This window comes from Letharia columbiana (genome assembly GCF_014066305.1).
Source record: "Letharia columbiana isolate WasteWater2 chromosome Unknown Sc0000016_s0, whole genome shotgun sequence".
In the NCBI taxonomy this organism is placed as follows: Eukaryota; Fungi; Ascomycota; class Lecanoromycetes; order Lecanorales; family Parmeliaceae; genus Letharia; species Letharia columbiana.
Genome location: NW_023501056.1, coordinates 895115 through 916864, shown reverse-complemented (window position 1 = coordinate 916864; position 21750 = coordinate 895115). Strand labels below are relative to the sequence as shown.

General features: G+C 47.6%; 8 protein-coding genes across 8 annotated transcripts; 5 read left to right on the top strand and 3 right to left on the bottom strand.

Annotated features, from left to right (window-relative positions):
• Positions 1 to 3805: 3805 nt before the first annotated feature.
• HO173_005897 (uncharacterized protein) lies at positions 3806 to 5127 on the bottom strand (the record flags this gene model as incomplete). The annotated part of the gene is made up of 2 exons (XM_037307809.1): positions 3806 to 4038; positions 4092 to 5127. 2 exons carry the CDS (start codon positions 5125 to 5127, stop codon positions 3806 to 3808), a joined length of 1269 nt encoding a protein of 422 aa, XP_037165618.1.
• A 1212-nt stretch (positions 5128 to 6339) lies between these two features.
• On the top strand, positions 6340 to 7949 carry HO173_005896 (uncharacterized protein; the record flags this gene model as incomplete). Its single annotated transcript, XM_037307808.1, has 3 exons — positions 6340 to 6437; positions 6606 to 6814; positions 6952 to 7949. 3 exons carry the CDS (start codon positions 6340 to 6342, stop codon positions 7947 to 7949), a joined length of 1305 nt encoding a protein of 434 aa, XP_037165617.1.
• A 420-nt stretch (positions 7950 to 8369) lies between these two features.
• Positions 8370 to 9949, top strand: HO173_005895 (uncharacterized protein; the record flags this gene model as incomplete). The annotated part of the gene is made up of 2 exons (XM_037307807.1): positions 8370 to 8438; positions 9020 to 9949. 2 exons carry the CDS (start codon positions 8370 to 8372, stop codon positions 9947 to 9949), a joined length of 999 nt encoding a protein of 332 aa, XP_037165616.1.
• Positions 9950 to 10893: 944 nt separating this feature from the next.
• Positions 10894 to 14135, bottom strand: HO173_005894 (uncharacterized protein; the record flags this gene model as incomplete). The annotated part of the gene is made up of 4 exons (XM_037307806.1): positions 10894 to 11051; positions 13264 to 13842; positions 13909 to 14102; positions 14128 to 14135. The coding sequence occupies 4 exons, from the start codon at positions 14133 to 14135 to the stop codon at positions 10894 to 10896; spliced, it is 939 nt and encodes a 312-aa protein (XP_037165615.1).
• A 1408-nt stretch (positions 14136 to 15543) lies between these two features.
• HO173_005893 (uncharacterized protein) lies at positions 15544 to 16275 on the top strand (the record flags this gene model as incomplete). Its single annotated transcript, XM_037307805.1, has 2 exons — positions 15544 to 15582; positions 15634 to 16275. The coding sequence occupies 2 exons, from the start codon at positions 15544 to 15546 to the stop codon at positions 16273 to 16275; spliced, it is 681 nt and encodes a 226-aa protein (XP_037165614.1).
• Positions 16276 to 16993: 718 nt separating this feature from the next.
• Positions 16994 to 17398, top strand: HO173_005892 (uncharacterized protein; the record flags this gene model as incomplete). Its single annotated transcript, XM_037307804.1, has 1 exon — positions 16994 to 17398. The coding sequence occupies one exon, from the start codon at positions 16994 to 16996 to the stop codon at positions 17396 to 17398; it is 405 nt and encodes a 134-aa protein (XP_037165613.1).
• Positions 17399 to 17992: 594 nt separating this feature from the next.
• HO173_005891 (uncharacterized protein) lies at positions 17993 to 18568 on the bottom strand (the record flags this gene model as incomplete). The annotated part of the gene is made up of 2 exons (XM_037307803.1): positions 17993 to 18389; positions 18447 to 18568. The coding sequence occupies 2 exons, from the start codon at positions 18566 to 18568 to the stop codon at positions 17993 to 17995; spliced, it is 519 nt and encodes a 172-aa protein (XP_037165612.1).
• A 1471-nt stretch (positions 18569 to 20039) lies between these two features.
• HO173_005890 (uncharacterized protein) lies at positions 20040 to 21484 on the top strand (the record flags this gene model as incomplete). Its single annotated transcript, XM_037307802.1, has 4 exons — positions 20040 to 20368; positions 20422 to 20661; positions 20714 to 21207; positions 21267 to 21484. The coding sequence occupies 4 exons, from the start codon at positions 20040 to 20042 to the stop codon at positions 21482 to 21484; spliced, it is 1281 nt and encodes a 426-aa protein (XP_037165611.1).
• Between the last annotated feature and the right edge of the window lie 266 nt (positions 21485 to 21750).

Genomic DNA, 21750 nt, shown 5'->3' with positions numbered 1-21750 from the left:
ATATAACTTCCGAAGCTATAAAGTATCGAATATTTCTTTAGATTTCCTTTATATCAATTATAAGTTATATCTAATATTCTAATATAATATTACGATAATTCGCTATATATATAAAAAGACCTTTAAATCTAATCTTCGAAAGTAGATAGAGATATAGACCTAGAAGATATACTAGTCTAAAAGATATTACATTTATATCGAAACCTTAATTCGTCTAAGTATAAGATTTCTCGAGGCTAACGTTAAATCTATTCAATTTCTTTATAATAATAAAAATATAAAACATCTTATCTATATCTATAAGAGAGCTTAGAAAATATATATGCTTCTCAGCTTTTATAGTAGAAGTATTAATATAGAATACGAATACTAACGTAGTAGGGTTTTCTAGAGATATAGATATTTAAGATATAGATATAGAAGGAAATATCGATATAAATTAATAGACTTACAAATACCTTAAAGATAGTATAGATATCTATAGAATTTATTAAATAAACGTAGATTAAAAGCTAATTAAAGATACTTACATAGTATTTATAGCAGACTTCGAAGTTTATTTCTTAGAAACTCGAGTATAAAGGCGCTTTAACTCCTTACACATAGCAGATAATTATATTATAAGATCTATTATACTTATATCGACTTTAGTACTCTAAAGTATATATCGAATCGAAATAAGAAAATTATATTTAGATTTATTAAATAGGTCTATTAAAGGCTAAAGTTCTACTTTCTTATTAACTCGCTTCTTATCTTTATATTTAGAACGCTCTTCTTTCGAAGTAATTTGAAATAAATATAGTTAATTCTAAAAAGAAGGTTCTTAATCTATAACTACCGAAGACTACTATAAATCTATTTAGATAGAAACTTATAGCGAGTAAAAAGAAGTATCGAAATTTAAGCTAATATTAAATTACTTTTACTAATATTAAGATATCTAAAACTACTATAATATAAATTGCTATAATTAAATAAATACTAATTAAAGCCTTTTAGATTACTTTTCTTATTATTATTAAGATATTAATATCGATATTAATACTAATACTTCTTCTACGTAAGCTCACTTATTAAATTCTAATTCTTTATCGAGAAAAGCTTTAGCGGTTTTTATATTAGCGAAATGAGATCGATTTAGCCTTACTATTTTAAACTATATTAAATTAGAATAAGAAGAAATATAAGAATCTATAGAACTTAAAGATATTAATTAACTCGATTTAGTAGAAGAAGAAGAAGAAGAAGAGGTTACGGAAGACTTCGGCGAAGGGGTGATCTTATAAGATCTAGAAGATTCATTAAACTTCTCGAATCTAATGAAAGCAAAATTTAACTATAAATTATCCTCGAAAATAAGTATTTTTAGATATAACTATTTCTAGATAGATAGTAAAGTATTCTTATAATTAGAAGAGATGTAATTCTTAATATTACACTTAATATATAGCTAATTATCTTTCTTATAAGATTAATAAATTATATTATTAATATAAGAATTTTTCGAAGTACTATAGTTGAGTATATCTTTTAAAATAGACTAATAGTTATAAAAGTGACTATCAGCTATAAGATTCGAAGATTCGCTTCTATTAACGTTTTCTTTATTAGAATTCTAAGCTAAGATTAAAGTCGAAGCTAGAATTAAAACTTTATATAAAGAATAATAATACTCTAGAGGTTGGAATTATATGAAATGTTAAGGTCCCGCGAAAGCCTCTAGTAACTACTTTAATAAATTCGTATAGAAAAACTAAAACTAATAATATAAGGGCCTTAAAGCTTTAATAGCTTAATGAGAAGTAAGTAAAAAAGCTATCTGCTACTTCGATAAGTTTCGTTTTATAAGAGACTTATAGAATTATAGCTAATTGAATCTCGATTCTTTATTTAAAAGCTTCTAGATTTCGACGTTAATACGTTATACTTCTTTTACGAGATTATAGATTATATATAGAGATCTATCGGACGATATTATACCTCTTATTACTTTCTTTTAAATCTCGTAATTATTTAATCTTTTAATAAAGGTATAAAGAATAATATTAAGTATAGTAGATTTAAGAAGATTAAAGATAGCACTAGACGTAATAGTAGGTTTATTCTTAATCTTAACTCTCTATATTAAGTTAATAACACGCTTAAAGTAGAAAGAAAGGAATTCTTCGGAACGTTAATATAGATCTACAATTTCGACATCGAACGAAATCACACTTACTTTTATAGCTTTCGAGAGAAACTTCTCGTAGAAGATAACTCGGAATTACTAGATTGTCTATTAAAAACTAGTATACTCTACTTCGATAAGAAGTCGAATAGCTTCTAGATAACTTTCTAACTACTCGAAAATATCGTTAATAAAAAGTATATTAAGATATTTTAGATATTTAGCTAAGGGGAAACGACCTTCTTTATCTTAGTAATTCTTTATATCGAAGTTAAACTTTCGAAGCTACTTTAATACTAATATATTAGTAATTCTCGAGAAATTATTATATATAATAAATATAGAATAGCTTCGAACGACAGAAATTTGGGCAACACAAGACTAAGATGAAAGTGGAAAGATGTCCGAGCGTTAGCGTAGTGCTTATCTTTCTACCCGCTCGTCTCACGGACCGTGCGCGAAATTCAGGACAGGTGGAGCACAGGAAGACTGTCAATTCTGCCATCAGAGGAAGATGAAGTATAACAATCGACTCCCTAAGTTTTCTAACTGCATCACGTACGGACAAGCATGTACCTACACCCAAGGACCAAACAAATTCTAGGACCTCGAATGATCGCATACCGCGCCTCGGAGAGGAGAATCGGCAACTGTTTGCCTTTCTTGCCGGTTCTAGCCATTTGAGGACCAAGAGGCGCAAAGAAGCGTGCGAATGACAAACATTTCGATTGGGAGAATTCCAATAGGAGAAAATCCTCACCCAATTGCTCAACCCAGCCTCACGGATGACGCCCCTACCTCCATGAAAAAGCTTCTTACTGAGCCCCGCGAGAGCAGATATATCAAGGATAACCGAATTCCATGGCCCCTCGAGCGTCCTCTTCGATGAGGATGCTTCAAACATAAGAGACGTCAAGGACCCGAATGATGGCCGGCATCTTCTTAAGTCAATCTCATTAGAACTGATGGCCAAGGATGCCACCCAACGTACATGCTCATTCATAATTCTTGAGTCTCCGGTATCCTTCTCGATAACAACGCTGGCATGCTGCCTTCTTGCTCGGCCAACTCGAGAGTATCCAGCTGTTGAAGGACCGTATGGGGATCAGTCTTCCAAGTCGAGGAACTCTTCAGTCGGTCTCTGCACAAATTCAGCAAGAGACCACGCCACGGTCGCAAATTGCGACGCGGAAAAGTAATCGAGAAAAAGTCTTGCAAGGTAATCAATCAGGATTTGGACAATTATCTTGGAGCAAGTCAGATCGAAGAGTCGGGCTATGATTAACGTGACTTTGACGCGTCGTTACAAAGCTTTGACCAAATGTTGATGGGAAACGGCGCTAACCCCGGACCCCAGACCGCCACTATTACAAGCGCGCAACAGCCCTCGTCGGTCCAGTCGACATGCCAGGTGACTCATCAGCATGTCTCATACAATAGACGATGCTCTCGTAAGTGATATCAGTAACGACTTACCGTCCGGTTTCAACATCCCAGACCACGGAAACTCAAGATGAGCTATTCATGAGATACTAGCTGTTTCCTGAACGTATTTATGGAATGTTTCTATCCAGAAGTCACCGTGCCATCAATTGGTTGGAACTTAGATTTCGAACTTGCTATATACACCAGCGTTTACTGTATCATCTGTAGCCCTTCTACATGTTTCGAGTAAGCCTCCATCAACCTAAGCAACCCCTTTCCCTTCTTCTTCTTCTTCTTGCTGGACGATCCCGACTCGGAGCGTCCTGAGGGCACACTCTCCTCATTCTTTTTGCTATGATCTACATTTTCCATTTCTCTCCCTTTCTCTTTGACAGGAGCTGCATCTTTTCGAGATGCAAGATAGTCATAATACCGTTGTAGTCCTGCGCAAGTCAGTAACAAACCTCGATCATCAATGCATCGCGTCTTCGCATACCTGGGGAAACCGTCACAGCTTTCTCCTTCAGCACATCTTCCCTCCTACCTTTCTGGGCAGGACTAACATTTCCAAGTTTCACAGCCTGCCTCTTGCGTCTGAATACGTCTCGGATCGAAGTGTTGGTTTTCGTCCTCGAATTGCTGACCCCCATCAAAGGCTCTCGTTCATCTGCCGATGCGTCTGAAGTTGGCGAAATCTCCGGGAGAAAGTAAATAATGCTGTCAGTAGAACAGGGCTCTAACAATTCTGGCGCAGTTATGGATCTCAGAGCGGCAGGGCGATCCACACGCTGGCGCAATGGCTTTGGGCTAGGATCACGCAATGCCATGAGAGGGCTGAGAGGGCTATCAATCGTGTTTTGGCGAGAATGGACGCTCATATACGTCTGCTTGAAGCTTGGAGCTTCTCGCCCTTCCCCGTCAAGGGAGGCGGTATCAGCATCTCCCACACTCGAAGGCGAAGAAGTGGTCTGGCTTGGAGATCTACTAGCCTCGTCTGTGGGGGGAGGCATTTTGATGTTCAAAGGTTTCGGGACAAGCGAATGGTGCACAACGTCAGTGACTCTAGGTGCCATTGGGGATGTGGAATGCGGGTACTCGTCGTTGTCGAAAAAGGGGTCAAATCTCGGCAGCACTGCGGACTTGACATGGTTGTGTTTTCGTACTCTAACGGGGATATCTGGTGCTCTTTTGTTGAATTGTTGGCTCTCAGGAATGCATGGTGTGCTCTCCACAGGGGTTTGGAGACTCGGGCTCGGACTTGGCGTGTGAAATGGGCCTACGCCATTATTTCCATGACTTGGTTTTGGAGTGACTAGCACCTTTGCAGGAGATCTAGACTCGCCTTTTGGAACTGAACTGGTCCCGGCCACCGGAGAAAAGTAATTACGTATGTCATTCTGGCCCTGTTTGACTTTCGCGATAGGTCTGAGGTACAAATCGATGGTGGTTTGAGAGTGCCCTGCTTTATGAAAAGGAAGCCGCTGCGGTTGAGAGTTTTGTGTTCCAGCTTGTCGCAAAGGCAAAGCATCCATTTTCGTCGTCTAATACTTACTATACTGATATTGTGAATGAGAGAATAATTACCGGTACAAGGAGGAATTGAGAACAGATCATATAAGAAATTCGTAGCAGACACAGAATGCCGCTTCATCAAAGGCACAAGGAGCTTTTTTAGAACTAAGGTGCGTTCTTTCTCGCCTACTAGGTCGAAGATACTGTTTTTGGAGAACAAAGGATCATCTTACATGTCTCAATCAAATTTCCAAACCGAATCTTATTCAACTCAAACAAAGAAAGCGCTTCAGGTCCTCAATGAATGGATCCAAGAAAAGAAGTCTTGAGCGCGACAACCAGTCTTTGGCATCGTCAAGGCTCTACGCCGTTGCTGCATTCTAGGTGACTAGAAGTTTTCGGTTCCAAATTGCTGCCGCAGTAAAAGAGATAGCTCCGAACCTGACGTATTCCGCATCGAATACACTCTCTGTTCCTGTTGATTCCACATGACTTTTGTCGTCGTCTCCGCTCCGCGAAGCGGCTTACTGATGCGCCGACTCCCAAGCGAGAGCCAGATCACGAGTACCAATGGATCTCTCAGGGTCAGGTAGTGGGAAAAACTCGAGGAGTAAAATAAGAGACCCGTAACCCGAATATTCACGTTAACAATCAATCTCCACTCATCGCGCTCTGCTGCTGACCATTCTCGCAGAAAAAGACACGCCGGTCTCGTATCTCGGTCCCGGGCTGATCATTCATTCGCACATGCTATCACTTCTCTAGGTGCCTAGAATGCCTGCTTGCCACGGATCTTTGCCTGCGCAGTGTCCTGGCTCCAGTGGGAATAATTCCCGGTATCTATGACTGCCTCGAAAATGACGAGAGGAAGAACAACCCGGGCAACCAGATTGCAGAAAAAGCCCGGTGGTGTTTCACAAGATAATACGAATTTGTTCAACTCACGCTCATTGCTCATCTACTTGTTCATATCCGCGCCTCAAGAACAAAGCGACGAAACCACGACAAGAAAACAGGAAGCCAATATTTGCGAGACGCTTAAAACGTGAACCTTTGTCCCCAGATAGGTCGTATTATTTAGCGTTTGCGTTTTTCGATCTCACATCAAGTAACGCTTTGCCATAGCAGAGCAAGTCAGCGGATCCACATTATACCTGGCGAGATCAACGACTTGTCCGGGTGTGACTATAAAGGTCTACGAAAGTAGAGTCAACCAAGCTACTTCGCCCGTAATGAGCGTTGGAAAAGGAAAGCCGTCAAATAACAACGATGTGCGGCGTTGGGATTTCAGCTTGGTGCTGATGCTTGGATATGTCTCATTGGTCCCGTAGTATGTTGCTGGCAGCCAGCTGAGGCATCCCCACCGTTTGGATGCTGTTTGTGTCCAGCACATCTATTTGCTGTTCCCTGGATAGATTATCCACTTACGATGTATGAGCATGTGACGCCGAGAAATTTTGGTACCACAATCTGTCTAGTCTTCCATTGACACGCCAAGTTCCTTAGTGGTGTCAAACGTTCAGCGAAAGAGCCGCAGCAGTGCAAAGGAGAATGGCAAGACGGCCCAAAACCGTAAACCATGTCTCTTTCAAGGCAAAAGGAAATCAACGCCATTCTCGGATACGGAGATCTCGTACAGTGACAATGACAATAAGCGCTTCCAGTACTATCCGTGGTTTTCCTCTTTGTGCGTCCATGGCCTCCATTGTATGATTAACACAGACCGACAACACTTTTCCTGAGCTGTACCATTCACCTGATCCGTGAACTCCTATGCTGTTGTTAATAATCAACGGGGTACCCCCAACTCCTTTTCAGAAATACCGAAACGCTGACATCAACAGTGAATTGCTCCGCCATGGCCCAAATCTTTCTTGATGGGCTTCCTCAAGTCAACTTCGAAACCTTACCATCGAAAAGCAGATGCATGATTTGCCTGGAGGTGTATGGAACCAATCTAGAGCATGATGGTGCTGTGGAAGTCGTGGTTTGCCTGCCCTGTGGTCACCACGTCGGCGCTCAGTGTATTCGAATATGGTTATCTCCCAATGAAGAGGCCAGAAACTCATGCCCAGCTTGCAGAAGGGCATTCTTCCCAGCCCAACCTCGGCCATATATGGAGCATGGAACAATTGAGCAGGAGGAAGATGACTTGGAGGACGAAGAAGATGACTGGCATGGACCCAGCGGCAGAACGAATCATCCCCGTAGAGCGAATCTAGGCGTCTTCTTCCTGGATGTTCTGCGCATGGTTGGGGAAGCTGGCCAACCTCCACGACCAGGGCAAGAAGTGCCGCAAATGGAGGCGATGGAGGAGTATGCGCAAGACCGAGTACGGGGTTGGTGGCCTGAGTTCTTTCAGACTACCACCGAACAGTACCAAGAAAGTATTCGACGTGCCAGGGCGGTCATCACAACACCCAGAGTACCGCCTCCAGGAGCGAGCGTGAGTCATTGGTCACCATACCCCTACTTACAACTCAGCGGATCTGAGCCAATCAACCCCGAGGAAGGAGACCCTCAGCATCTGGATAAGGTTGTTCAGGCTTTAGCGACCGCCTTTCGGACACTGTCTTTCAGGGAGACCATAGTATACTCGATTCTCCGGGATTCCGGTGCTCGTGCTCGATTTCCGTCATCATCGGAGGATCTGCTCCAGCCGCTCAGCGCCGAGCAAGAGGAGGCGCTCTTCCGAGAGATGGAGAGAAGAGGAGCTTTGGGGATGGACTTTGGGCGTGAGTATAGTGGCTTGAATAACAGCCAGAGATGGCAGGTGCATCGTGAGGATGGAGAGACGTGGAATCCTTATAGCGGGTTGTGGTCCCCGGATTGGAGTGAGTGATTGCAGAAGGTGACAACGCAGAGGTAGCTTCCGTCATCACGGACTCGTGACATTGTACACAATCATATCGTTTGCTTGGCATGTTAGGTGTTCTAGATCGTCCTTAGATTGAACAAGATGAGAATTCTAAAGTTAATGATGCAAGAAGTTCGACCATTTCATACCTTATAATGGATTATCCGGAAGTTGACGTGGATAATCTTTCCTTTTTTCACTGACATGCTTCAGTTATCGCCACATACTTTCTGACCTACTGTGCGTCGAAACGTGATACTCATCGGTCGCGGCTGGTATCAGAGCGCACTCATAGAAAAGCCCTTCAAGGTCTTTCCTAAGGAGCTTCTATGTGCCTTTAGGAAAGAAGTGTCAATATCCTAGCGGCTCTCATGCTACGTCCTTACAGTGTCACCTGTTCGAATTATGAACTTTCCATCTACCACGTCAGCCAACGTACCAATCCTTCTCGGGTCATTGACATTCATGCAGGAGGTCGGTCGATGCATATTTCATAAAAGACAACCCCTACCTTCGTTTTCCCCAAGATGAGTCTCATAAGAAAGCAGTCCGGCATTTTCTTTCTCGCCAGTCACCCTGCTGAGTCTCTTGGGTCCTCTATCATACACATAACTGATACGCTCCGCACAAATGCGATCCTCGTATTGCACATTGTGTTATTTCGCCCTTTGCTGAGTTTGTCACTTTTCCTTATCGGGTACGTCAATTCAGAAGTGACAAATTCCTTCAACTGTGGCAAAAATTCTGCCCTAGTGGTAAACCGCTTTCGGCATCTATAAAACAAGTACTTAACACTTAGAAAACCATAACACTTTGCATCGGTCCTATTTAGACCCGAATGACCTTCTCGGTCCTTGACACTCTGGAAGTTACAACGCTTTCGCCTTGTCCTATTGAAACCCCAAATATCTTCTAGGTACTTTACTTAAAACTCCCAAACCATAACACTTTTCCTCTATTACATTTAAAACACTTTTCGAATCCCTTCCCCTCTAACAATTTCCACCTTCTACCGTCAGCTTCGATATTCGAAATTAGGCAATTTCTATTTGCAGACTGTCTCCACTAAGATTTATCTCTACCAGCGAAGCCATCTCCATGAACACAACAACAAGGCCCCGTCAATAGATACTTCGTTCGAGAGTATGCCTGTAAGAGGAAACCACTTGGAGAAATGGCGTGTGCTCCGAACGATTGGAGAAGGTGCGCAAGGGAGATGCAAACTGGTGGAACGAAAGAGCGACGGCGAACTTGCGGTTCGCAAGCAGGTAGACTGGTACACAAAGATCAACAGCAGTCCCCTAGAAGCGATAATTTTAAATGACGTCCTACCTCCTAGTAGACGGGTCGTGAAGTTAATTACTTTCTGGTTCACACCATCCCCGCGCAACGATGACTATCTGATCGAACTGTTTGAGTACTGCCGAGGAGGAGATTTGGAGCATGCGGTTACCCAGTATGGCAGGCTTTCCGAGGACTTCATCTGGCATTGCTTCATCCAGATTGCCGAAGCCCTGGATGTGGTGCACAATGCTGGCTCACAGTTGGTAGTCCACCGGGACGTCAAGCCCGATAATATCTTCCTCGAGCAGAAGTACCGTCACGCAGCTCCTTGGCCTAATCTCAAATTAGGGGACTTCGGGGCGGCCACGTTGAAGCCGCACACAGAAGCCATGCTCATGCGGTGCTGGCAAGGTCCAGAACTGCCACACCACAGTACGGCAGGTGATATATGGGGTTTAGGCGCAATTATCCATTGGATGGGTCACAGACGACCTCCTATCACTCCACGTCCGGCAAGGTTCTCACAAAAAGAATGGGAGAGCCAACCAGCAGCTAGGAGGCCAACGCTACTGCCGAAATCCTATTCCCTCGAGCTGAATGACTGCATGATGGAATGTTTGCGATGGGATCCGCGAGACCGAATATCGAGTCACGAGCTGGTGAAACGCCTGAAGAGAGATAGGCATGGAAAACGGCGCTAGTGGGAATAGACTTGCTCTGAGTTTGGACGTCCGAGTCAGTCATGGTAGAACGACTGGGGATGCTTTGGGCACGCTTTGGCGTTGAGATTCCACCAAGTGCGTCTTGGGGATGACGAGATAAAGTGCTCTGAGGCGGAAATTTGGACTCGGATACTTCTTCGATGGCTCCACGTGCGCTCATGCTTCTGTATTTAGGCGACTAGAATAATTCATTGATTACACGATTTGTGATTGGAGCTTTTGTTCTCGATTGTATGGTAGCAAGTATATTTTACGATCTCTGCGGGCCCTCAGTGCAGACCACCCATTTGGTCACCCTCGAGTAGTGCGTAGGGTGTACTGACGCAACGTACAGATACTATTAGCCTGTGCTTGAATCTTGAGGCCTCTAGGCATTGAGGACATGGGGCCCCCTTGGGGTACTTGATACATCCCGCCTGTGTCGTTCCGAAAGATACTTCGATAGATACTTCGGAATGACTCTAATACAATTTCGATCATGATAAGAGCTGTCAATTGATTGAGTTACTACATACGCTATCAACTCCATGTAACGCTCCCTCCAGACTTCCACCTTCTTTACCATCTCAACAATCACTATCAAGTCGTCGGGAATAGATTTGGGACGGCGTTTATCTTGCACTTGGTCTCACGAGTCTCCGAAGTAATGAACTCTTGATGAAAGCTTCTCTGCGATTATCAATGCTAGCAGAAGAGAAGGCTCCAGAACATCCGCGTACACAACATTGAGCCACAGCGACAGAACTTTAATCTGTCGAAGATCATTCTCACATGGCCTCAACTGATGTAGATCCAGCACTCGAAGTAGACTAACACACGATGACTACGACTATCTCACCGCCCTCGACCAGTGCCCCGTGCTCCAAGGCTTCAGTCAACTGGGAGGTTCTACACACTGAGTTGCCAAAGACACTGTTCCTAGATCACATAGAATCCTTTGCTATCAGATACTTCTGACCTTCGACATACCGCACTTTGAATTCTAGATCTGGAACCAGGTGAGTCGACCAAGTACTTGCGCTTGCACCAGACAGCTGATAGTCGATTCGGGGATTTGTCTTCAAATTTATGGCTGTCTCCTCTTAACCGTACAATCAGTGTCCTAGCCAGCCAGACCGCTTATAGGCCCTTATAAGGATTTGGTTCCGACTCCCATAATTGAGCATCGGGATAACAAACCAGGAGGCATGAAACCCTCTACGGTGGCATTTCCCTGGTCTCCATAGCAACCCGTCCCTTCCCGGACCTACCCCGCCATTGTTTTCTCCTACAAAGCCGTCCACGCCGAAGCTATTTCTTTATTATATGAGAAAGTTGTCTTCAACTCCTACCTGCCACAAGGTGCCAAGGATGAAGTTGCTTTGGCCCACGACCTTGCTGAACAGTGCAACAACACATTCAAATACAAGGACGAGTGTTGGCGGGCAAAAGGTCCTTTCCTGCTCAAAGACTCAACATCCGCGTGCTCCCTCAACAGGGTCGGGGCCAGCAATGCCGCAAGCTTACGGGCAATGTTGATCCATGCAAATAACGGCAACATCGGACGGTATCAGTTCTTCGTGGTTGGAAGACTGTTTGAGCGTCACGTAGACAATGTGAAGCTCATCAGGGTTGATGTTACCGGTGTAAGGTTTGCCTGGAGGGAGCATTATGGTACGCGCTTCACGTTGAGAAGGGTTGATACGGAAGAAGAGGTCGAGCGACTCTGCCGTGCATTGGCGTACCCGATCCGTGGCTGCCCATTGCCAGAAGATGTCGACTACAGTGGTTACGGCTTCCCTAACCCGGTACGGCTCCCCTAATCCGGTATGGCTCCAGATCGGCCCCAGGACCCTTGTGGGTATCCGAGAGAAAAAGCAACATTCGTATCTACAGGAAGCCATGAAGATGTTGGAAGAGCGAAAGGAAAGAAAAGACCACCGATTGAGAAATGACTGATAGCTCGAAAAGGAAGCGAGAGACGGACGCCAACTTGCTGTCTTCCCGAGAGGAGGCGTCCACCCACAATACTAAAGGTCCGAAGCGAGCACGAGGGTAAGGAACTCCATCGAACGCGCAAACGGCCGCAAAGTATACCAACCGGTCAAGGTCCAAAAGGATTCAACAGCGCCAGGATAGGCCCCACAACAATGCCTGCAGCAAAGTCAAGCAATACCGTCTGGACCCACACCGAACGTGCAACAGCAGCGGAACACGGCTGCAGAACCACCTCCCCCCCAAAAGAAACGGGACGCCACAAGGACAAATCATGTAGCCTGGGCCAAAACCGCAACCCGGACAGAGCGTGAATGGCAGGTCGGGAATCCAGCAGCTCATCCCAACCCCGGAATCTTCAAAACGGGAAAGCCGAAGCAGGGAAAAGGAACGCGACAAACGCGAACGCGGCGAGACCCCGACTCTGCCGCCGACATTCGTCTCCATCCCTTGAAAAACTACGTTTGCGACGCCATTTTCCCCTGTGGCACGAACATGCCACAACTTGGCACCGGTGGTGTACACACCGCCTTCTTCTCCCCGGACGGGCCTCGGTGTCCTCCAGCAACAAGTTTGAATAATCACAAATGAGGTGGAGCGGGCACTGGTCGGAGCAAGACGGAGGAGGAGGAGGAGGAGGAGGAGGGGGTTAACGGAGGAAGTGCTATAGGGGTCTAAACCCGATTCGAAGAAGAGGCTAGTCGATGATTGGCTTAAGTATGATCGACGCGATGATGGTAACTCTGTTCTCAATGACAATGATAGATACCGTGCCGTCTCTGTGGGTTGGTGGCGGTTGCACGCACGGAATCCAAGGGCTGCCACAGGAAGGAAGGAAGGAAGGACTGTGGCGCCCTCTCGACGGAATCGTGATAAATCTAGACTGGTAGAATGCTCAAAGCTCAATGTGGGGTACATGAAGACGGTCTGTGACGGTGGCAAAGCAACCGAAAAGAATGCAACCATGGAATGAGGGGCTCGGGCAAGGTGTGATGCTTGGTTCTGTGTTATGCGCGACGGTGGTGGTGAGGGTGGGGGGATTGTGTTTGAATTTTTCGGTAGAGAGAGTTGCATTCGGAGGCTGGGCGGGGACGGTTGCGGTGGAGGAAAGAGAGAGATACGAGACCGGAGGACTAAGGATTCAGAGTGAAAGGCTTGCTCGCTCGAAGGTCGACCATGAGAAGGACAACTTATGCGGCAAGAGAGGCAGAAACAATCTTTGTACTTGCAGCCTGATTGGCTCCATGTCACTTAAGAACCCCTCACACGCTCAAACATCTCCATCGTATGCTCCCAAATCTTCGCTCCGGCATCCTTACTCCTCAACTCCTTCAGCACCTTCTCATTAGCCCTTACATCTCCGTCCGACCCGATCAGATAGGCACCACTGCCCACCTGCCCGGCACTGCCCTTCTTCACCTCACCCTCGCGAACCTCTACACCGCACCTCTGGCCCGCACGTGGCGGATAGGCCGCACTGGTCGCGGCAAACAGGTGCCTCTCCCCGCTCTCCTCGATCCCTACGGTCCAGGGCGAGAGCAGGGCAAGGGCTACCTGGCTAGCGGCTCTGACCGCGAATCCGGCCTCCTTTGCAAAGCCGGTCTTGACGGCGCCGGGATACGCGTGCACGAACGACACGCTCGGGCTCTTCTTTGCCATTTCCTCGAAGGTGAAGTCGGTCATGGTGATCGCGTGTGCCGCCGCTTTCCGGAGTGAGAAATCCCGCTTGAGGTCGAGATTGTCAAAATCCAGGAGGGCTTCTTCGCCAGGGGCTAGCACCGAGACCACACGGGACAGCTGTGGGGAGGCGGACTCGAGGAGTGGAAGGAGCTGTTGGGTAAAGCGCATGCGGGAGTAGTAGTTTGTTGTTAGCTTTTTGTCGAGGCCTTCGGAAGTCTCTGCCAAGCGTGTCGTCAACACATGATGTTGGGCCGGTATTGAGGACACGAGATGAGGAGACTTACCATCTCGACCTTTCAAGGACATCGTCCCCTGTGACATGAACAGTAGGTTAAGATTCGCCTCTCTCGCTTTGATCTCATCGCAGACTTCGTCTACGTTCTTGAGGAGGGTAAGGTCTTTCCGGATGAAGGTGGTCTCGGCATCCGGTTGGATGGTCTTGAGCTCTGAGATGATTCGACCGGCCGCATCTTGGCTTCTAGATAGCCACGTGGTCAGGTCACATTGACATAGTCTTATCTCACGACAGTCGGAGCTTTGAGGACACCCACCTTCCTACAAAATAGACACGTGGCTTGATCGTGTGACGGCAGAATTGCTTTAGGGTGCTTTCACCAATACCACTTGTAGCACCAACCACACAGACTCTCAGCTTGTGCTCTACCGACACTTGGAGGGGATATACCAAAGACCGCTACCAATCCTGGAGGCAGGTTCTTCAATTTGGCATTCGATGCCCGGACGATTTCGGGAGCGACCATGACCATGAATCAATCAAAGCATGTGTTTCACCGTGACTCTTGAGGTTAGACGAATGGTGGCTGAGAAGAAGCCTCGTTGTGCACAAAGTCCTACAATCTGTCCGTGAGTCTGATGCTGTCCAATGAATGATACCCCCGGTACTAGCGCTGACTTTTCGAGACCCTGGCGGTTCCGGCCCCGGCGGCTCCGTTACTCCTATCTACTTTACCCGCATATGCACTCTCCAAATTCGAACCTCTATAATTCATCGTTCCACAACGATGTAAAGAAAAATAGATTAAAAAGATTATAAGATATAGAATGCGATTTCCAAATCTTCAAGGACACTTGAAATTGAAGTCGGATTGATGGAATTATACAATAGTGTAAGAAATACAGGCTCGATATCTACTACACTAGCATAAAACTTTGTCGATAGGCACTATCGAAGTCACTACTGCAAGTCAGATAGTAGCAAGCTGTAGTATGAACGAAAGCATGAGCTACAGCTCTACAGCTTCCAAGTTCCAACTTTTTGACCGTGTGCTTGCAGCTACGGAGCTGCAAGTGCAATGGTGACTTTCTTTCATTGAAGTAGCGAAACGTGTCTGCTTGCAGATCTTGGCACGATTTCGCGCATAACTTTCTGCTTCTTGTAAAATCCCCGTACCGACTTTTCAACTATCTGACTCGCAATAGCAACGTTGATAGCCCCTAATACAATATCGGATCCAAAAACATTCCAACATTCAGAAGTCGTACTCTATGCGCTACAATTCTTTTTCAATTATTTACCTATCGCACTGTTGTTGAGGAAGGATGAGTTATTATTGTTAAGGTTCGAATTTTGTCGAGTGCATATCCGGGTCGATACGAGTATCCGATTTGAGACTAGCGAGTCGGGTCCGAGAATCTCTGGGTTTACCGTTATCTCGTTTGCAATTCTTTCCAGCGATTGCTTGACGCACCCATCCAAGAATAGGCGCGTGCTGCTCTTTTCGGGAACGACAATAAAGTACCTAAAGTAGCTGGTTTGGTCGGCTGAGGACCGTTCCGCTCTTTCAATAAAGTAATGTGAGAAGGCGGTGACGACGATCTTCATATATATAGGCTCGTCACTCAGATCGACAGTCCTTTTACTGACTTGCGAGCAACTTACAACAACGTCGCTGTCCAACATGATTGAGATGGTTTGTACCAACCGACCGGAAGGCTTTGTAGGCAGACATCCAAAATTTGAGATCCTGAGCCTTGCTTACCTATGATAGGGCCCACTCTCCCACCTCTACAGCCACATGCTCACCTCCTGCTTCCTCGACACCATCCTCGTACCTCTCTGCACTTGGGTATACCTCTTAGCACTTGTCATTCTCGCAGTGACAGGCACGAGGCTCTCGACTCGGGCCTCCCACCAATCCTCAAGACCCTCCGACGTCAGTCACTATCCCATCCACAAAACCACCGAAGATGTCGAGATCGTCCGGCTCGAGACCGGAGGTCGGACTCGTCGGCACGCAAAAACCCGCAAAGCATTTTCCATACTCTACTACCTCTTCGTCTTCGCGCAAATCTGCATGTGCATCCTCGAGATCGTACGCTTGTCCTACGCAGACCGGGGTATCGGCCTTCTACCCTTCACATTCGTCACCCTAATAGGGGCTGCAATGGTCCACTATACACAAGGGCTGGAAGGCATGATATTCGGCTGGAAATATTTGAACTTGGCGGTATGGATTGCGCTCGCAGTGACGAACGGAGTGAAGGTGGCGGAGGAAATAAAAGAGGGAACCGGTGCGACAAAAGGCAGCAAATACCCAGTGTCGGACGAGATGACGGATGTTTCCGTGATGATTGGGGTCTATGGTATGTTAGCCATCTTGGAGGGATTTTTGGGAGTATGGAGAAAATGAGCATTCGAGAAGTTCCTTTTGCCATCATGGTCGATCTTTGGGATACCCACATATGGGAAGTGCGACTACCTAATAATTCAAGGCGGTTGGCCTTCCGTTTGGCGAGGAAAGCGAGCTTCAACGGCAGCGATAATCATTAATGCAGGAAAAGGTTGACGGTATTAAACACCCTTTGAATCTTGATCTCTTTACTCCTATTAGTGATATGTGAAAGCTGGTCCTTCTTTTGTCTTCATGAGGCGCCTCGAGAGCGATGACTGGAAGCGCAGAGATGATGATTCCAATGGCCCCTTAAAACTTCAGACAGTCAAATAATGAACCAAATTTCTACTTTAATGTCCGGCTCCTTTTTGCAGGCAAGCTTGCGACGGCCCGTCCTACCGTCTAATTGGTTCATCTCTCATCACTGTTTTGAGTTAAGATTTACGGAACCCTAACTCTTTAGGGGAGCCTTACATCATGGATTACGCCGCACGGACCTCCTCCCCCCATTTATGGTATACAATTGAATTTGAGGGTCTGAAAATTGAAGATCTCTTATTCTCCGGGTCTGCATCTCCACGTCAACCTGCATTTTCAAAAAAAAAATGGACTCACCACTTCCTCCTCTTTGCCCAAGTAGCTTCTTCCTACAACAAAAGATTCACACCCCATCACCAGAAACCAACCCTCACCACCAATCCACCACCACCACAACACCCTTCAGCCCCACCCAACCATGTCCACCCTCCTCCCAACCACCCCCCTCCAGCGCCTCCGCGCCCGCCCCTCCTCCCCCCCAGCCCGCGCCCCACCCCACGGCCCCAAACCCCACCTCGCCGCCCTGGCCCTGAAACTCTGCCCCGCCATCCGGCGCGCGCACGCCCGGCACGAGTACGAGAAGGACCGCGCGCGCGTGCGGGAGGTCTACGCGGGGTACCAGGAGCGGCGGCGGCGGAACAAGGGCGGTGGCGACGTCGTGGGCGGGGCGCGCGGGGGCGGGAGCGTGGTGGACCTGCGGACGTATCTGGCGCCGGTGGAGTGGGTGCCGTTGGAGCGGGGAAGGGACCCGTGGTGGAGCGAGGAGGTGCTGGGGGAGGGGGGGGATCCGTGGCGGTTGCCGCCCGTGGGTGAGGTTGGTTGAGGGAGGGGGCTTTGCTGCGGGTTTCACTACCGTTCCTATCGATCGGTGCGACGTGCTGGACTCGCAGCGAGGAAGGTTGGTTGACAATTGTTGGAGAATGTATGCTGTACGGCTGCGCTTACGGACCATGGCCTCGAGCAGGACCTGGCGCTGGCTCCTGGCTCCTGCGTCCCGATGCACTCACTGTCAATGTTCCGCACGATGGTCAACAGACATGAAGACGGAATGGGCGGGATCTGGATCCGGGTGTTCCTGGCAGGTAGAGGAGGCCGATTGGGAATAAGGTAAGAGCGTGGAAGTTGGGATGGATCATCATTTGATTTGCGATTGGGATGCTGGCGCCCTTAGCGGAGCGACTGCGAGGTGTTTGGGGAAGGTCTGAGCGAAGGAGAATCTCATGGTATGGCGCTCGGTGGGCGCCTTTGCATTGTGTACCCATGGCATTCCTGCGAGCAAGAAGCATGGCAAAGGATACTGGAGTTTACGGAATTGTCCTGTCCTACCCTTCACGCGTACATATATATGCTATCAATGAATCGAGCCGGCCTTCATATGTACGTCGAACCCACTTTCCACCCCCTTCCCAGACCAGACTCACGTATAACCCACCCCAACGCTGCCGCTCCCCACGATCCCCGCCGTATCATCCAGCACCGTAAAGCTCAACCCCCAAAACCCATACTCGTCCCCAAAATCCCGCAGCCCATGCAGCGCCTCCGCCATCACCAACCACGTCAATGCCAGCTCGTGTTCCACACGCACATACAACCTCCCGTGGCGCCATTCGAACGTCGGTTGGGCAATGGGCGCATCGCCGCGGGCCTTGACGACGGACTGCACGATTTCGAACTGGGCTTTCTCGACGATGCCGACGAGGTCGAAGGGAGATACGGGGGCGGTGTATTTGCCGAAGACGAGGGAGGTGGTGGTGCCGTGGACGCGGAGTTGGGTGGGGTCGAGGGGCGGGCGGGCTGGGTTGGGGGGCGGTGTGCTGGGGGTGGATGTGTTAGGAGAGGGAACGGGAGAGAGGAATGGAGGCGGAGATTACGTAGAGTTCAGAGTTGCCATTGCGTTTGCAGGATGCGGGCTCACGACGGAGAGAGCTGCGAGGGTCAGGGTATGCAAGTAGCAGAAGGAGAGGAGGGGAGACGAGGATGGAGATAACTTCATGATGGGACGACTGGTACGATTGCAACACTTGCAGCGCGATCAAACGACCAAGGAGATGAGATTTTGTACATTGGCGGCAACGTTTCTTTTGAAGGGACTTTCACGCGCACCGCAAGAATGAAGATGCGACTCGCGGAGCGGTAACTGGACTTATGAGAGCGAGGTCTCAAAGCACAGCCCGGGGCTGTCGCTTCTGAGCTCTAGGATGAGGCGCATATTATCTATAAAAAAGGGCAGAGGATGATACGTGTACTCTGGACGCGACCTATGCAGCAGGCTTTGAAGTAAGACCTGGTATCAACACACCACGATTTGCGACTCGTATGTCAACACCTGATTCGGATGTCAGGGTGTGCCAGCAGCCTGACCAGTCACATCTCTTTAATCATGTGCCGCGTTTGGGTCCAAGTGGTGTCGAGGGGTAGCGAGGTAAGTGCGTGGCACGATTATCATATTTTCTCTTTCCACGGGAAAAGATTCGGGGAATGGGCCCCGGTGTACACCACTTTCCTTTAGACGTACACCCCCCCAGGACTGCCCCCCTTTGGCGCCGACGAGGTATGTGTCGTCATCTAACCCTGACCGTGATAGGGGTTCAATGTTCTTTGTCTTGGCCCAATGGATCCGAGGTTGAATTTTGAGAGGGAAGAATCTCGTCGGCTTTTCAGCGCGAGTAGCAGTATGAAGTGTACAATCAGCTCTTGGGTACTTGAATATCAGCAGGGCGGAATAAGCGGAGATGAGATAGATGTAAGTATTCTTTGGGGGTTCTAAAGATGGGAAAGTCAAAAAGGGCTTCCCCTCATTCGGCAGAGAGCAGGTGTCCGAAAAGAGTGAAATCGGCGTCAATGTACGTCATTCCCGCCTCAAACGGAGAAACTAATGGTGCCAAGATCCACTTTTTCAGTCAAAAGAGGAAAAGGTTTTCTCCTAACTTTGCGTCAATTTCTTAGTCTCTTCCAAAGATCCAGACCTTTTGAGAGCAGAGCATCTCATCTTTAAGATCGACAATTGTTTTTCTTTTCTCTTTCATTCTATTTGAGCAAATTACATCTTCTCCACCCCTGAGATATGCTCCAACCTCGAAGGACCAATCATCAAAAAGCATGCTTCAAAGATCTAGGTTCTTTGGTTGTGTACCAGCACAATCCGAGCTTTAATCGTCATCAGATGTGGAAGTTTAATGCAGGAACCACGGATAATGTCTCATTTCAAGCTCAGTCGGAAAGCGGGAACATGGATATATCATTATTACACGCGAGAAGCATCATGACGTTCATCTCAACGTCCTCTCGCGTTGATCATTATTATCCCTGTCTGCGCCATTTGTTTCCTTTTCTTTTCTCCTATAAACTCACTAACCTCGACAAGTCGCCCCCTCCTTTCAACGGCCCAAACAGTCCTGATCCGTAAAGACTGGCCTGGAATAGCATTCTGCACAGCTAATCGAGAAGCTCGAACAACCGCAAAAATGTTCCCCAAATCCGCCCTTGCGGTGGTCGTGCTTGCTGGCTCAGCAGCTGCCAAAACATGCATCAACATGACCGTCCCGGTCACAATCTCTGCCCGCACCGCTGTCTTCAATATCACCGTGCCACAGACCAACCTCGATGCCACTACTTTCGCCCAAAACCAAACCCAGCAGGGCAGAAACTTCACTGAAACCGTACTTTCGGGCTACGCGACAACGGCAGGCACCTACGACATCAGCACCCAGTTCTGTATGCCTAGCAGCATGAATGCGACTATGACCAAGCCAACCGTTCAGATCCTCACCCACGGAATCGGCTTTGACAAGACGTGAGTCGATTCATTTGACTCGATTTGAGTTGTCTTGCTGACAATGGCGCTAGATATTGGGATCTCTCTTACGACAACTTCAACTACAGCTACGTCGATGTTGCTACCGACGTATACAAGTACTGCACACTCTCCTACGACCGCTTGGGCATCGGCAACTCCTCCCACGGCGAGCCTGTGGATGAGATCCAAGCGTCTTTAGAAATGGCAGCCTTGTTTGAACTGACAATGATGTTGCGCAATGGTACATTCCCAGGCGTCAAACAGACATTCGGCAAAGTCACACACGTTGGGTGAGCATGATCAGTACACTCTTGAAGGGGCAGATCCTAATGTTACGTCCAGTCACTCCTTCGGCTCTGCCCAGACTTATGCCCTTGTCAATATGTACCCCACCATCTCCGACGGCATCGTCCTGACCGGCTTCTCGATGAACGCTTCCTTCGTCAGCTACTTTGAGGCCGGGTCCAACTTTGAGCAAGCGTACCTCAACCAGCCATTCCGCCTCGGCAATGTCTCTTCATCTGCTGTGGAGTCTGTCCTCAACACCAATATTTCGTCATCTACTGTTGAGTCTGTTCTCAAAATGTATAGCTTGACGGACTACGTTGTGGGACTAAATTCCTCTTCACCAAGTCTGAACTACCCTGCGGGCTACTTGACAAACGCGAACATTGGCGCCAACCAGTATCTCTTCTTCCTGCCTGGCTTCTTTGATCCTGGTCTCTTGCTCGTGGCCGAGAACACGAAGCAGCCTGTCACTGTCGGCGAGCTGTTGACATTGGGTAGTCCGCCGATGATGAACGCCTTCGCTGGGCCAGTGCTGATTGTTACCGGGTGTAAGTTCTTCCGAACCACGTCAAGTCCCAAATCATCAAGCATGCTAATGTAATCCCAGCGAACGACCTGCCATACTGCGGAGGCAACTGTTTTGCCACCGGCAATGCATCTCTTCCCTCGATCCCAGCAGCAGCGGCCATGAACTTCCCCATGGTGCCATCCGGTGATTTCACAGCGTACATCCAGCCCAACTCGGGCCACGGCATAAACTTGCACTACAACGCCACCGGCGCGTATGACGTGATCCAGACGTTCTTGCAATCGAAGGGCTTGTGATTGAAAGGCCCGACGCCAAGCTAGGAAGCAAGATCGAACCGCATGGTTGATTACTCAGTAATCGAACAACTGCCACTGTCGACTTTGGCTTTCCCTACTGTTCTGGCGATTTGGATAAGATCGCGTCGACCAGCTGTACATAAAAAAGTAATAATATTGTAATTAGCCCAAGAGGGTTTTAAGCAAGTCCTACGGGCGACAACGACGATTACTATTCCATTCAATTCAATACGACAGCATGAGATTGTCTACATCGAACGTACTGA